Source organism: Pelophylax lessonae, assembly GCF_965119305.1.
Source record: "Pelophylax lessonae genome assembly, chromosome: 12".
Lineage (NCBI taxonomy): Eukaryota > Metazoa > Chordata > Amphibia > Anura > Ranidae > Pelophylax > Pelophylax lessonae.
In genome coordinates, this window is record NC_138779.1 from 57,062,795 (window position 1) to 57,079,602 (window position 16,808).

Consider the following 16,808-nt stretch of genomic DNA (forward strand, 5'->3'; position numbering starts at 1 on the left):
GAGGAGACGGGAGGAGAGGGTCAGACATGGAGAGGAGAGGGTCAGACATGGAGTGGAGTGGAGAGGAGAGGGTCAGACATGGAGAGGAGAGGGTCAGACATGGAGAGGAGAGGGTCAGACATGGAGAGGAGAGGGTCAGACATGGAGAGGAGAGGGAGGAGGAGAGGGTCAGACATGGAGAGGAGAGGGTCAGACATGGAGAGGAGAGGAGAAGAGAAGGGAGGAGAGGGTCAGACATGGAGAAGGGAGGAGAGGGTCAGACATGGGGAGGAGAGGGTCAGACATGGAGAGGAGAGGGTCAGACATGGAGAGGAGAGGAGAAGGGAGGAGAGAGTCAGACATGGAGAGGAGAGGAGAAGGGAGGAGAGGGTCAGACATGGAGAGGAGAGGGTCAGACATGGAGAGGAGAGGAGAGGAGAGGAGAAGGGAAGAGAGGGTCAGACATGGAGAGGAGAAGGGAGGAGAGGGTCAGACATGGAGAGGAGAGGAGAAGGGAGGAGAGGGTCAGACATGGAGAAGAGAGGGTCAGACATGGAGAGGAGAGGAGAGGGTCAGACATGGAGAGGAGAGGGTCAGACATGGAGAGGAGAGGAGAGGGTCAGACATGGAGAGGAGAGGGTCAGACATGGAGAGGAGAGGGTCAGACATGGAGAGGAGAGGGTCAGACATGGAGTGGAGTGGAGAGGAGAGGGTCAGACATGGAGAGGATCAGACATGGAGAGGAGAGGGTCAGACATGGAGAGGAGAGGGTCAGACATGGAGAGGAGAGGGTCAGACATGGAGAGGAGAGGGTCAGACATGGAGAGGAAAGGGTCAGACATGGAGAGGAAAGGGTCAGACATGGAGAGGAGAGGGTCAGACATGGAGAGGAGAGGGTCAGACATGGAGAGGAGAGGGTCAGACATGGAGAGGAGAGGGTCAGACATGGAGAGGAGAGGGTCAGACATGGAGAGGAGAGGGTCAGACATGGAGAGGAGAGGGTCAGACATGGAGAGGAGAGGGTCAGACATGGAGAGGAGAGGGTCAGACATGGAGAGGAGAGGGTCAGACATGGAGAGGAGAGGGTCAGACATGGAGAGGAAAGGGTCAGACATGGAGAGGAAAGGGTCAGACATGGAGAGGAGAGGGTCAGACATGGAGAGGAGAGGGTCAGACATGGAGTGGAGTGGAGAGGAAAGGGTCAGACATGGAGAGGAAAGGGTCAGACATGGAGAGGAAAGGGTCAGACATGGAGAGGAGAGGGTCAGACATGGAGAGGAGAGGGTCAGACATGGAGAGGAGAGGGTCAGACATGGAGAGGAGAGGGTCAGACATGGAGAGGAGAGGGTCAGACATGGAGAGGAGAGTGCATCAAAGCTCTTTTTCTTCATTTTAACGACTTAAGGGCAGTTTTACCCCCTTGAGGACCAGGTAATTTTTTGCAATATGGCACTGCGCTAATTTACCTGACAATTGCGTGGTTGTGCGGCGCTGTACCCAAATAAAATTGATGTCCTTTCTGTCCCCACAAATAGAGCTTTCTTTTGGTGGTATTTGATCACCTCTGATGAATTTTTTTTTTTTTTTTGCGTTATAAACACACAAAAAAGAACGACCATTCTGAAAAAAAAACAATATTTTTACTTTCTGCTGTAAAACATTGAATTTTTTCATCATTTTAGGCCAATATGCATTCTGCTACATATTTTTGTTAAAAACAATCCCAATAAGTGTATATTGATTGGTTTGTGCAACAGTTATCGCATCTACAAACTAGGGGATAGATTTGTCATTTTTATTTATTTATTTTTACTAGTAATGGCGGTGATCTGCGTTTTTTTGCGGGACTGCGACATTGTGGCGGACAGATCGAACCCCTAACTGACATTTTTGACACTTTTGGGGGGACCAGTGACATTACTACAGTAATCAGTGCTAAAAATATCCACTGTTACTGTAATAATGACACTGGCAGGGAAGGGGTTAACACCAGGGGCAATCAAAGGGTTAAGTGTGTCCCCAGGGAGTGCTCTCTAACTGTGTGGGGGATGGACTCACTAGATGAACACAGAAACCTGTGTTCCTAAATAGCAGGAACACAGGATCCTTGTGTTCATTACTGACAGAATGGCGTACTGCCATGGAGTTCTGTCTCCATGGGGAGCGATTGTGGGTTTCTGGCACACATTGCGTCCGAAGTACCTGCTGATTGGCTTCCCCTCTGGCCAATTGGCACATGTCTCTGCTGTCTATTACACGAAACGACATACAGGTACGCCGTTTTGTGTAATAGAGTAAGGGCTCTGTCACACGGGCGATCCGATCAGATCCGCCTGTCAGTTTTTTAGGCGGATCTGATCGGATCCTCCATGCAGCTCTATGGGGCAGCGGAGACATCTCCGCTGCCACCCGTATCCGATCCTGTGCGTGAAATCTGGACGGATGGAAACCCTACTTTTCCATCCGTTCAGTAATCGGATCGGAAGAGAGCGGACAGGCGGTTAAAGTAACGCCTGTCCGCTCTCATCCGATCCCCCATAGAGGGCAGCGGGGGCTGAGACACCTCCCTCTCCGCTCTGCAAGTGGATACGGAGCTGTCATCCGCCCGGCTCAGCGGGGATCGCGGATCGATCCCTGCTGAGCAACACGGATCCGCCTACGGAGGCGGACCGTGTGAAAGAGCCCTAAAACTGCGTGGCTGGTAAGCAAGCAGTTAAATGTACAGCCTAATAGAAGTCTATGGGACTGGGGGAAACATGCAGGAAGACTGTGGGGACATCAGCACTGCAGCCAAATCACACTACATAGGGGCAGGTCACTGCACACAATGCTGAAATAGAACTCCTTAGCTTCAGATAAGAAAATAGGGGAAAGAAGAGGAATTTGGGAGAGAGCAGGAAGGGGGGAGGAGGAGAGGCTGGTGAGTGGTGACAGTTCACTTACTTGAAAAGGCAATGCAGGCTTCAGGCTTAGGATGTGACTGTCAGTTCAAACTTTCCCGCCCACACAATCCTCTTCACAGACCTCAGAGACACAGGCTTCCTGTGTGGGCGGGCACATTGAGAGAGGGGCGGGAGGGGGCTGTGCAGTGTATGGAAGACAGAGACACTCAGCCCTGTGACTGGTGCAGCCGACCTCCCTGTCACAGGACACAAAGCAACTCGCAGCAGGAGTGTGTATGCTTTTCTAACATTACACAGCTCTATCTCGTCTCTTCAGGGGGGCGGGGGTCAAGGAGGCGGTGCCATGGTGGAGCTCTTTTGAGTCCCTGGCTCTCAGGCTGCCTGCAAAAGGGAAACCGAACAAGGGGGCGGAGCCCCACGTTTCGGCCCCGCCCACCCCGACATCAATTCTTCGTTTTGACAGCTCCAGCCTTTTGCAGCTGCCCCACCAATCACTGGATGGACATTATGCTGAGTATTTAGCCCCGACCAACCCCACGCCTTGGGAGTGATTCGGGGCTAATCATTTTAAAATGGAATATGAGACTCGGGGCTTTTTGGGGGCCAACTCGGGGCTATAACCCCTGTCAGCCCCCCCCTGCCGACGCCACTGCCCCCCACCCCACATACACAGTGAGGGACATCCCCCCCCCCCCATACACAGCGAGGGACACCCCCCCAATATACAGCGAGGGACATCCCCCCCATACACAGCGAGGGACATATCTCCCCCCCAATATACAGCTACAGACATCCCCCCCATATACAGCTACAGACATCCCCCCATATACAGACATCCCCCCCATATACAGCTACAGACATCCCCCCATATACAGACATCTCCCCCCATATACAGACATCTCCCCCCATATACAGACATCTCCCCCCATATACAGACATCCCCCCCCATATACAGACACCTCCCCCCATATACAGACACCTCCCCCCCATATACAGACACCTCCCCCCATATACAGACATCTCCCCCCATATACAGACATCCCCCCCCATATACAGACACCTCCCCCCATATACAGACACCTCCCACCATATACAGACACCTCCCCCCATATACAGACATCTCCCCCCATATACAGACATCCCCCCCCATATACAGACACCTCCCCCCATATACAGACACCTCCCCCCCATATACAGACACCTCCCCCATATACAGACACCTCCCCCATATACAGACATCTCCCCCATATACAGACACCTCCCCCCCATATACAGACACCTCCCCCCCATATACAGACACCTCCCCCATATACAGACACCTCCCCCATATACAGACATCTCCCCCCATATACAGACATCTCCCCCCATATACAGACACCTCCCCCATATACAGACACCTCCCCCATATACAGACACCTCCCCCATATACAGACACCTCCCCCATATACAGACATCTCCCCCCATATACAGACACCTCCCCCCATATACAGACACCTCCCCCCATATACAGACATCTCCCCCCATATACAGACATCTCCCCCATATACAGACATCTCCCCCCATATACAGACATCTCCCCCCATAAACAGACACCTCCCACCATATACAGACATCTCCCCCCATATACAGACACCTCCCCATATACAGACACCTCCCCCCATATACAGACACCTCCCCCATATACAGACATCTCCCCCATATACAGACATCTCCCCCATATACAGACATCTCCCCCCATATACAGACACCTCCCCCATATACAGACATCTCCCCCATATACAGACATCTCCCCCATATACAGACACCTCTCCCCATATACAGACACCTCCCCCATATACAGACATCTCCCCCCATATACAGACATCTCCCCCCATATACAGACACCTCCCCCCATATACAGACACCTCCCCCATATACAGACATCTCCCCCATATACAGACATCTCCCCCATATACAGACACCTCTCCCCATATACAGACACCTCCCCCATATACAGACATCTCCCCCCATATACAGACATCTCCCCCCATATACAGACACCTCCCCCATATACAGACATCTCCCCCATATACAGACATCTCCCCCATATACAGACACCTCCCCCCATATACAGACATCTCCCCCCATATACAGACACCTCCCCCCATATACAGACACCTCCCCCCATATACAGACACCTCCCCCCATATACAGACACCTCCCCCCATATACAGACATCTCCCCCCATATACAGACATCTCCCCCCATATACAGACATCTCCCCCCATGTACAGACATCTCCCCCCATATACAGACATCTCCCCCATATACAGACACCTCCCCCCATATACAGACATCTCCCCCCCATATACAGACATCTCCCCATATACAGACATCTCCCCATATACAGACACCTCCCCCCATATACAGACATCTCCCCATAGATGTGAAGCACTTTGTAAAATGAAGCTTTAATTGCTATAATGCGCATTTATGAAGATCGCTTTTCATAAATAAGCATTATAGCAATTAAAGCTTCATTTTACAAACTGCTATCTGGAACTTGATAAAAAAAAAAAAAATTTTTTTGGTTGCATTGGCCAGGATTCGAACCCGGAGCGCCCCCAGAAGCAAGCCCACTGAGCCATCGGAGCCCGGTTAGCTAACCACAGCACTAGCGTACCAATGCAACAGTTAGAGCTGTAAAACTTGCTTACATCTCTTATTACGGTGATGTCACAGACCATGTGACTGTTTGGTCACATGGTACAGAGAAGTACAGGAAGTGGATAGAACTCATCACATCCAATCTGTCTGCTCTACAGGGAAGGTCTGTTCCCGGGTTTTTCTCTGCAATCTCTGCCAAGGAGGGGGATGTCTGTATATGGGGGGGGTGTCTGTATATGGGGGGGGAGGTGTCTGTATATGGGGGGAGATGTCTGTATATGGGGGGAGATGTCTGTATATGGGGGGGAGGTGTCTTTATATGGGGGAGATGTCTGTATATGGGGGGGAGATGTCTGTATATGGGGGGGAGATGTCTGTATATGGGGGAGGTGTCTGTATATGGGGGGAGATGTCTGTATATGGGGGGAGATGTCTGTATATGGGGGAGGTGTCTGTATATGGGGGGAGATGTCTGTATATGGGGGGGTGTCTGTATATGGGGGGAGGTGTCTGTATATGGGGGGAGATGTCTGTATATGGGGGGAGATGTCTGTATATGGGGGGGAGGTGTCTTTATATGGGGGAGATGTCTGTATATGGGGGGGAGATGTCTGTATATGGGGGGGAGATGTCTGTATATGGGGGAGGTGTCTGTATATGGGGGGAGATGTCTGTATATGGGGGGAGATGTCTGTATATGGGGGAGATGTCTGTATATGGGGGGAGATGTCTGTATATGGGGGGGAGATGTCTGTATATGGGGGGGAGATGTCTGTATATGGGGGAGGTGTCTGTATATGGGGGAGATGTCTGTATATGGGGGGGGAGGTGTCTGTATATGGGGGAGGTGTCTGTATATGGGGGAGATGTCTGTATATGGGGAGATGTCTGTATATGGGGGAGGTGTCTGTATATGGGGGGGAGATGTCTGTATATGGGGGAGGTGTCTGTATATTGGGTGGAGGTGTCTGTATATGGGGGAGATGTCTGTATATGGGGGAGGTGTCTGTATATGGGGGAGATGTCTGTATATGGGGAGATGTCTGTATATGGTGGGAGGTGTCTGTTTATGGGGGGAGGTGTCTGTATATGGGGGGAGATGTCTGTATATGGGGGAGATGTCTGTATATGGGGGAGATGTCTGTATATGGGGGAGGTGTCTGTATATGGGGAAGGTGTCTGTATATGGGGGAGGTGTCTGTATATGGGGGAGGTGTCTGTATATGGGGGGAGGTGTCTGTATATGGGGGAGGTGTCTGTATATGGGGGGGAGGTGTCTGTATATGGGGGGAGGTGTCTGTATATGGGGGGGAGGTGTCTGTATATGGGGGGAGGTGTCTGTATATGGGGGGAATGTCTGTATATGGGGGGGAGATGTCTGTATATGGGGGGGATGTCTATATATGGGGGGGGTGTCTGTATATGGGGAGATGTCTGTATATGGGGGGAGATGTCTGTATATGGGGGGAGATGTCTGTATATGGGAGAGGTGTCTGTATATGGGGGGAGGTGTCTGTATATGGGGGGGAGATGTCTGTATATGGGGGGAGATGTCTGTATATGGGGGGAGATGTCTGTATATGGGGGGGATGTCTGTATATGAGGGGAGATGTCTGTATATAGGGGGAGGTGTCTGTATATGGGGGGAGGTGTCTTTATATGGGGGGAGGTGTCTGTATATGGGGGGGGAGATGTCTGTATATGGGGGGAGGTGTCTGTATATGGGGGGAGATGTCTGTATATGGGGGAGGTGTCTGTATATGGGGGGAGATGTCTGTATATGGGGGGAGGTGTCTGTATATGGGGAGATGTCTGTATATGGGGGAGGTGTCTGTATATGGGGGGAGGTGTCTGTATATGGGGGGAGGTGTCTGTATATGGGGAGATGTCTGTATATGGGGGTAGATGTCTGTATATGGGGGAGATGTTTGGTCACATGGTACAGAGAAGTACAGGAAGTGGATAGAACTCATCACATCCAATGTGTCTGCTCTACAGGGAAGGTCTGTTCCCGGGTTTTTCTCTGCAATCTCTGCCAAGGAGGGGGATGTCTGTATATGGGGGGAGGTGTCTGTATATGGGGGGGGATGTGTCTGTATATGGGGGGGGGATGTGTCTGTATATGGGGGGAGATGTCTGTATATGGGGGGGTGTCTGTATATGGGGGGAGATGTCTGTATATGGGGGGAGATGTCTTTATATGGGGGGAGATGTCTGTATATGGGGGGGAGGTGTCTTTATATGGGGGAGATGTCTGTATATGGGGGGGGAGATGTCTGTATATGGGGGAGATGTCTGTATATGGGGGAGGTGTCTGTATATTGGGGGGAGGCGTCTGTATATGGGGGGGAGATGTCTGTATATGGGGGGGAGATGTCTGTATATGGGGAGATGTCTGTATATGGGGGGAGATGTCTGTATATGGGGGAGATGTCTGTATATGGGGGGAGATGTCTGTATATGGGGGGGATGTCTGTATATGAGGGGAGGTGTCTGTATATGGGGGGGAGGTGTCTTTATATGGGGGGAGGTGTCTGTATATGGGGGGAGGTGTCTGTATATGGGGGGAGGTGTCTGTATATGGGGGGAGATGTCTGTATATGGGGGAGGTGTCTGTATATGGGGGGAGATGTCTGTATATGGGGGGAGATGTCTGTATATGGGGGGAGATGTCTGTATATGGGGGAGGTGTCTGTATATGGGGGGGGGAGGTGTCTGTATATGGGGGGAGATGTCTGTATATGGGGAGATGTCTGTATATGGGGGGAGGTGTCTGTATATGGGGAGATGTCTGTATATGGGGGGAGGTGTCTGTATATGGGGGGAGGTGTCTGTATATGGGGGGAGATGTCTGTATATGGGGGGAGATGTCTGTATATGGGGGGAGATGTCTGTATATGGGGGGAGATGTCTGTATATGGGGGGAGGTGTCTGTATATGGGGGGAGATGTCGGTATATGGGGGGAGATGTCGGTATATGGGGGGAGGTGTCTGTATATGGGGGAGGTGTCTGTATATGGGGGGAGATGTCTGTATATGGGGAGATGTCTGTATATGGGGGGGAGATGTCTGTATATGGGGGAGATGTCTGTATATGGTGGGAGATGTCTGTATATGGGGGGAGATGTCTGTATATGGGGGGAGGTGTCTGTATATGGGGGAGGTGTCTGTATATGAACTGCAGTCAAGCCATCAGACAGTTCCAAATTAGTGGTCATGCTATCAGACAAGTTTTTTTTGTGTTGGAAATTGTAGACGGAAACATTATTTGACACAATGCACAGCAGATTGTAACCTACAAAATAATTATTACACAAATGTGTCATACACACCCCCCTCTACCATATCTTACAATACGGTGGGATTTTACTGTGGAAATTTAAAGATACAGAGCCCCAAATATCAACCCTTAGGCTACAAATTGACATTTTCGCAATACTTCAAAATGGATCAGACATGAAATCTTGGGGCTCTGTATCTTTAAATTTCCACAGTAAAATCCCCCCATATAGTAAGATATGGTAGAGGGGGGTGTGTATGACACATTTGTGTAATAATTATTTTGTAGGTTACAATCTGCTGTGCATTGTGTCAAATAATGTTTCCGTCTACAATTTCCAACACAAAAAAAACTTGTCTGATAGCATGACCACTAATTTGGAACTGTCTGATGGCTTGACTGTAGTTGACAATGATGGGACTGAGATTTGGCTTTATCACAGATCACATTCTTCTATATCATTCTATTCTATTACTATCTATTCCCACACTGAGATGTAACTTTATTTTATAAAGAACTCCTATTTTATTTTTTGTTTTATACAATCTCATCTTTTGTTTTATAAGATATTCATTTTTAAATAAATATTTAGATTCTAATGATATTGTCTGTTTTGATTTGTATGAAGGCGTACAATATGAGATATGAGAAGTTTGTATTCTATGTAGAGGTGTTGGGGAAATGGTCCTGACTAGAGGAGGATGTTGTGTACAATACTGACTAGGAGAACAAATGATAAATATTACATTGGATCTCCATCCAAACCTTTTTTTCCAAAATCTGTAAGGTTTTTATCGCCTCATTTGACTATATTGGTAAAGTTTCTCTTCTCTTTCTTCTCCAGGAATGTCTGTCTCCAGGATAGGAAGTAAGGGGACACAGACACCTAAAAACCCTTCCCCCTTCCAGAGTTGCCAACCCTTCTCCAAAACAATACAAAAATAAAATGTTTTTTTTTTTGTTGGAGTAACCACTTGTGTCCCTATCTCTGTATATAGCCCTTCATTACCAGACCACTTTTCAGTGCTGTGATAGTTTGACTGACAATTGCTTGGTTATGCAGCACTGTACCAAAATAGATTTTATATATTATTTTAGAAAGATTGAGCTTTTTTTTGTGATATTTAATAAACTGTGGGCTTTACATTTTTTACAGTATAAGTGAAAAAAAAAGTAAGTGTCAGATTTCTTATACAGGGACAAGTTTGCAGGGCATGCTGAGACTTGTAGTTCCACAGCGGGAAGTCGTATTTCAGGCTCATTCCTAATACAGCACATTGAACAAACTTTACCTTATTTCTACACTGTAATAATTGCTCATCATTTGGAGAGATTATCTCACTGTTCATTTTTTATTGATGCGGGGCTCTTCTATAACATGACTATTATCAGCAAACAGAAAGATCCAGGAAGACTCTAGCTGGCTCTTGGTCCCGCCCACTGGGGAGGTCCTCCGCCATCTCCAACTTTCCCAGCCCTGCCTGCTCCTCCCTCCTCATGTATTATTCATTATGAGCATACAGGCCCCTCCCATTCACTAGAGATACACAGAGAGCACATGGCTGGAGGGCGGATCCTAGCTGCATTGATGTTAACCCTGAACAGTCTGGAATAGAAGGCTGAGTAGTGGTTTATGGATGAGTAGATTTAGATTGACTTTACATAAGTGACTAACAAAATAAAGCAGAACTCCAACTCTTTGTGCAGTTACAGCAACAGTTTTTTTTTCTAGTTTGGAGCTAAAGGTTTTACATAAATAAAAACTGATCATTGTAAGCACCCCTGTGCTATTATCAGACTGCATCATACAGGATTTCCCATTTTTGAGTTCATATTACAGAGGAATCCAGAAATCTGGCTGGATGATAAGGAATCAGCTTCAGTTTACATAAAACATTTCTGTTCAATCTATAAAGCAAATATTAAAGTGTTACTAATCCCAGGAACCTGCATTCACTATATCTGCTCTCCCACAGTACACAGAACATGGAAATACAATTATATTAGTAAATATAAACTGCTAAATACCTTTTCTCATCAGCAGTATATAGCAGTCTTGTGGCTTCTATCAGTGTCCAGACAAATCAGTTAAAGTTTGTAGGAGGGCTTTTCATTCTCCTCTGACTGTCCTATGAAGCTGCATGACTCCTGACCCTCTGCCAGGACAGTGCTGATTGGCTCTGTTCTGATCACATGCACCTTCCCAAAAAAAAACTCTCTAGCAATACACACCAAACTGAGCATGTGCAAAGTGCCTCCAAGGCTCTGTAATATCAGCAGATGGATTGGGGATAATGTAAGAAGGGAAGGATTAGAGAAGACAGGATCAAACAGCCTTTTTAGACAATGCAGAGGATTAACCCCTTAGGTTTCTCAGTGAGTATAACAAGCAATCTTTACTGCATTTAGAGTACAGTAATTTTACTGTTGTGGGTTCAGTAACACCGAGATTTCTTATTTCAAAAAACATTTTCTAAAACATGCAAACAAAAACAGAAGGTTGTTATAAAATGAAAATATTTATTTAGAAATCTATATATACAGAATATATAAACAGCAATTCAAGCAATATGAAAATCAGGAAACTGGAACAATAACATAAATTCTAACATGGGAAAGTAGAAGTGATCTTCCTGACATCTTCTCATCCCGATAGAAATTAGTGGCAGAGAATCTATTAATATTCTACCAAATCTCAGTCCCATCATGTCATCAGGATGAATTCTGGGGTTGGTCTTGCTCCTGCTGTCCCCGGTGGTTCTGGTTCTCCGGGTCGGACTCCTGACCTTCTCCTGGGCTCTGCTCCATGGTGATGGTGATGGTTCTGTCTTGGGCAGAGGGCAGTGCCAGGCGAGGTGCCCAGAAGTGTAGCCGCCCGTCCTTGGACATGGAGCACAGCACTTCCTCGGGATTCACGTCTTCCGGGAGCTCGGCTTCTCTGCGCCACTCTCTGTATTCCTGGAAGAAGCCGCCGTTCTCCGTCTCCCTTTTCTTGTCGGATTTTGCCCCCACGATGAGTCTCCTTCCTTCCGTCCTCACTGTCAGTTCTTCTGGAGAAAACGGACTCACGTCCAGGGAGAGCTCAAAGTTCTCCTTCCCGTCTTTGCCCTCGGAGGGGGATTTGTGTTGGGGGGCAGCGGGGTGTCCACTCTGAGCCGCCCTCCCCCTCCTCTTGTCGGGGTCATTGGCCAGGAGCTGGTAAGCCTGGTGGAGGCGCTGCATTCTCCTCTCCATGTCGCTGCTCACGCTCAGCATGTCGTCTTCCAGCTGGCGGAGGATGAGGTGTGTGGCGGTCCAGTGGGGGAGCTCGGGCTGGCGGTAGACATACACAGGGCTGTGCGAGGATTGGAGGAGGCTGAGAGGGAACATGTCGCTCTGCTGCTGCTTTTCCTGGAGCTTCTTGTCACAGTTCAGCTGGAGGCCGTCTGCCTGTGTGTCAGCGTCTGCTCTCTGCTGCTCTCTGTACTGCAACCTCTCCCATCCCGGCTCCTTTTATACTGCCTGAGCCAGGACCCCTCCATGTGCTCTCCGTATATGGAGCCAGGGGGTGGAGCCTGGGGGACACATCATGAATAATACGAGGCGGGGCCAGGAACTTCTGAGTGACGGCTGGAACTCTGTACTCTGTGCTGGAGATTGCTGGAGAATTCTGAGACAGGAGGAGGAGTAGGAGGGGCCAACCTAATCCTGGAGGATTACAACACTAGTGGGCGGGAGCTAGGTGACAGCTGGAGATTGCCAGAGAATTCTTCATATTACATAGATCTTCTCTCTATTCATCTGTACTTTACAGTATTGTTTTGTTGTATCATCCCAGACTCCTCTGTAGTTGTATATTTCTGGAAAATACACTAATCCAAACATTATGCAAAACTTCAGATCAGAGAAAGGGAAAGTCAGGCCGACCATCGATCTCTGAGCAAGTTGTTGATTGGAGTCAGAGAAGTCTTTTTGCGCAGCCCCAAGAAGTCAACGCTTGCGGTTTCGCCCTTACAAGCTGCAATTGGTCCATAGGTTTCACCTGCGAGATAATGAAATGCCACTTTTATTTTGCAGGAATCCCCAGGCGTTAATGGGAAATGATTATAACCTGCTGTCAAAGATCATTTTCTGTGATGAGACAACCTTCCACGCAAAGCGCACATCGAGTGTGTGTCATACCATCTGATGCTACCTGAAACAAAATGAGTTGATGCAACTGTAGCCACCAATGTGTAAGGATATTCCAATAACGTTACATTGTACAGTATATCTGTTGGTAATCAAGGAATGTTTTTGGTTCACCCTGTATAACCAGGGCTGCTGATAGAATCCCGGGGCCCCGTACAGACTACCTGACAGCCCCCCCCCCCCCCTCCAAGAAAATATATAAGCTATATTTTGATAAAAATACAATAAAATCATTATTCGCAGACGCAAATACTCACAGAATTCCTGCTAAATCTAAAAGATGAAACTGAGTTGATAAATAAATCTCTGTGTGTGGGGGAGGTGTTGGGGGTCATGCACATGGGTGCTGTGGTCTGTACAGTGTAAATCAGGGGTTCATTTATGTGGCTTGATGCACCTGGAGCTGTACAAACACAGCTGCAGGTCCTAATTTTACAGGCGTGGGGATGCAGGTGTACGGCCCAAACACAGACAGTGTGCATTTGGTGGCCGCTCACCTGCACACCTGCCCAATTAAAGCCTGCGGCTGTGTTCATACAGGCACTGCATCCCCATAGAATGACAGGCGGCTCCAACCCAAACCCCTCCATCACACAGCCAGAGTACCTGTGGGAATGAGCCATTAATTATACTTTTCTAACCTAAAAAACAGATCTCTCCAGCAGGGTGCTGTCACGACTAAGAGGGATTCCATCTTCCTCTGGTCTTCTCTCTGGGTTCTTGGGCTCCAGTTGTTTGGTCAAACTGTGATGATGTAACTCACACGCATGCGTGCGGGTGTCATGGTCACAGCTCAGCTCTCTCAATGGGTGGTATGTCATCCATTGAGAGTGCAGTGCACATGCACTGATGCTATCACCGACTGCCACGTTTAGGAGATATTCACTGTACCTACATGTAAGCCCTATTATAGACTTACCTGTAGTCTATAATGGTTAAAAAATGGATCACAAAAACGTATAACCCACGCTAGGAGTTAAATGTGTTAAAAATAAAAATTAGTGGTAAATTATGTGTACTGCAGCTGCTGCCCACTAAGGAAAAACTCAGAATGATGAATATGCCAAAGCAGCGCTTGCAATAACGGTGAAATATGAATACTTAGGTATGAATAACATGAATACATAAACAATAAAGTGCAATCATGTTGAATTAGATCATACATAAGTGTATAAAGTCCAGTGAAGCAAAAGTATTCGGGCCCCTTGAACTTTTTGACTTTTTGCCACATTTCAGGCTTCAAACATAAAGATATAAAACTGTAATTTTTTTTGAAGAACCAACAACAAGTGGGACACAATCATGAAGTGGAACGAAATTTATTGGATATTTCAAACTTTGTTAACAAATAAAAAACTGAAAAATTGGGCGTGCAAAATTATTCAGCCCCCTTAAGTTAATACTTTGTAGCGCCATTTACAGCTGTAAGTCGCATGGGGTATGTCTCTATCAGTTTTGCACATCGAGAGACTGAAATTTTTGCCCATTGCTCCTTGCAAAACAGCTCGAGCTCAGTGAGGTTGGATGGAGAGCGTTTGTGAACAGCAGTTTTCAGTTCTTTCCACAGATTCTCGATTGGATTCAGGTCTGGACTTTGACTTGGCCATTCTAACACTTGGATATGTTTATTTGTGAACCATTCCATTGTAGATTTTGCTTTATGTTTTGGATCATTGTCTTGTTGGAAGACAAATCTCCGTCCCAGTCTCAGGTCTTTTGCAGATTCCATCAGGTTTTCTTCCGGAATGGTCCTGTATTTGGCTCCATCCATCTTCCCATCAATTTTAACCATTTTCCCTGTCCCTGCTGAAGAAAAGCAGGCCCAAACCATGATGCTGCCACCACCATGTTTGACAGTGGGTATGGTGTGTTCAGGGTGATGAGCTGTGTTGCTTTTACGCCAAACATAACGTTTTGCATTGTTGCCAAAAAGTTTGATTTTGGTTTCATCTGACTAGAGCACCGTCTTCCACATGTTTGGTGTGTCTCCCAGGTGGCTTGTGAAAAACTTTAAACAACACTTTTTATGGATATCTTTAAGAAATGGCTTTCTTCTTGCCACTCTTCCATAAAGGCCAGATTTGTGCAGTATACGACTGATTGTTGTCCTATGGACAGAGTCTCCCACCTCAGCTGTAGATCTCTGCAGTTCATCTAGAGTGATCATGGGCCTCTTGGCTGCATCTCTGATCAGTCTTTTCCTTGTATAAGCTGAAAGTTTAGAGGGACGGCCAGGTCTTCGTAGATTTGCAGTGGTCTAATACTCCTTCCATTTCAATTTTATCGCTTGCACAGTGCTCCTTGGGATGTTTAAAGCTTGGGAAATCTTTTTGTATCCAAATCCAGCTTTAAACTTCTCCACAACAGTATCTCGGACCTGCCTGGTGTGTTCCTTGTTCTTCATGATGCTCTCTGCGCTTTAAACGGACCTCTGAGACTATCACAGTGCAGGTGCATTTATACGGAGACTTGATTACACACAGGTGGATTCTATTTATCATCATTAGTCATTTAGGTCAACATTGGATCATTCAGAGATCCTCAATGAACTTCTGGAGAGAGTTTGCCGCACAGAAAGTAAAGGGGCTGAATAATTTTCCACGCCCAATTTTTCAGTTTTTTATTTGCTAAAAAGTTTGAAATATCCAATAAATTTTGTTCCACTTCATGGTTGTGTCCCACTTGTTGTTGATTATTCAAAAAAAATTACAGTTTTATATCTTTATGTTTGAAGCCTGAAATGTGGCAAAAGGTCGAAAAGTTCAAGGGGGCCAAAAACTTTCGCAATGCACTGTAAATTCTGGACTTTGGCCATTCACTTCACTGGGTATGTGTAAGGAGAACAGCTCCAGGCTGCTCCAATGCCCATCTGTGAGTGCTGGGTGTTATTGTTCACTCCCACCATCCATGATGCAAAGAACACAGCCACACTCCAGCTTCCAATATGTACACTATAACAATTGTTTTACTATTTGAACATACACAGGTCTTCCAGGACCTTATTACTGACATATTTCACACATTAGGCTTAATTACAAGGATTCAATTAAATAGATTACCAGAGGTACTTATATTTTCTTTTCTTTGTAGTAAATTGACATTGTGAGCCCTCTTCACCCAATATCCCTGAGGAAGCCTATAAGGCAAAACACGTCAGACCAGTCTTGCTCTGATCGTGGCAAGAAATCCTACAACTCCCAGAAGGATCTGAATACTTGTGTTATGGGCCATACACACTACAAGATTTTCTGAAGACTTTTTCCTTTAGATTTACCAAAACCATATAATATGAGGTCAAACCTAAACACTTTCAATTTGTATGCAATCTGGCAGGCCCTTGTACTACATAGAAAAGGTAAATCTGAAGGAAAAAGTCTTCAGAAAATCTTAGTGTGTATGGCCCTTTAGAGCCATGCCAAAGTAAAAGTGCTGAATGCTGCCATCTTGTGGATAAATAGAGTTCTGCATTCTCAGGAAAAATGCATAATGTTACATACTCCTTCTACTGAAACTTTTTGGTCCCCAAAGAGACTTAATAATTCAAACTGACAGCGTTGAACTAGGATTGACAGGATGTCCCTGAGCAGAGGTTACTCATTTCGAATCTACCTTGTTCCTTGTGTCAGCAAGTGGGCTCAGATCCCATGTCATGCGGTTGGCTGTACTGGGGACAAGGGCATCAAAAGTCCATTGACTGGCATAGATCACTTTTTCTGAGCTCTCACCCAGATTATCATATGTTAGTCTCTTTGGAGGCTTTATAACCTGGTTTCCTCTTGGCTCTGAAGGTGGGTCAGTCTCGTCTTCAGCCTTTGAGGCACTCCCCACTT

At 46.9% G+C, this 16,808-nt stretch overlaps 1 protein-coding gene and 1 pseudogene across 2 annotated transcripts in view; one reads left to right on the top strand and one right to left on the bottom strand.

The window, feature by feature from the left end:
- LOC309568859 (heat shock protein 30C-like) overlaps window positions 1-16,808 on the top strand; it is a 47,737-nt pseudogene that overhangs the window by 745 nt on the left and 30,184 nt on the right. The gene's annotated exons all lie outside the window — the stretch shown is intronic.
- LOC309568188 (heat shock protein 30C-like) lies at window positions 11,311-12,378 on the bottom strand (the record flags this gene model as incomplete). Its single annotated transcript, XM_082273820.1, is given in 3 exon segments — window positions 11,311-12,236; window positions 12,239-12,318; window positions 12,320-12,378. Coding segments are annotated over 3 exon segments (855 nt in total). The 3' UTR covers window positions 11,311-11,520.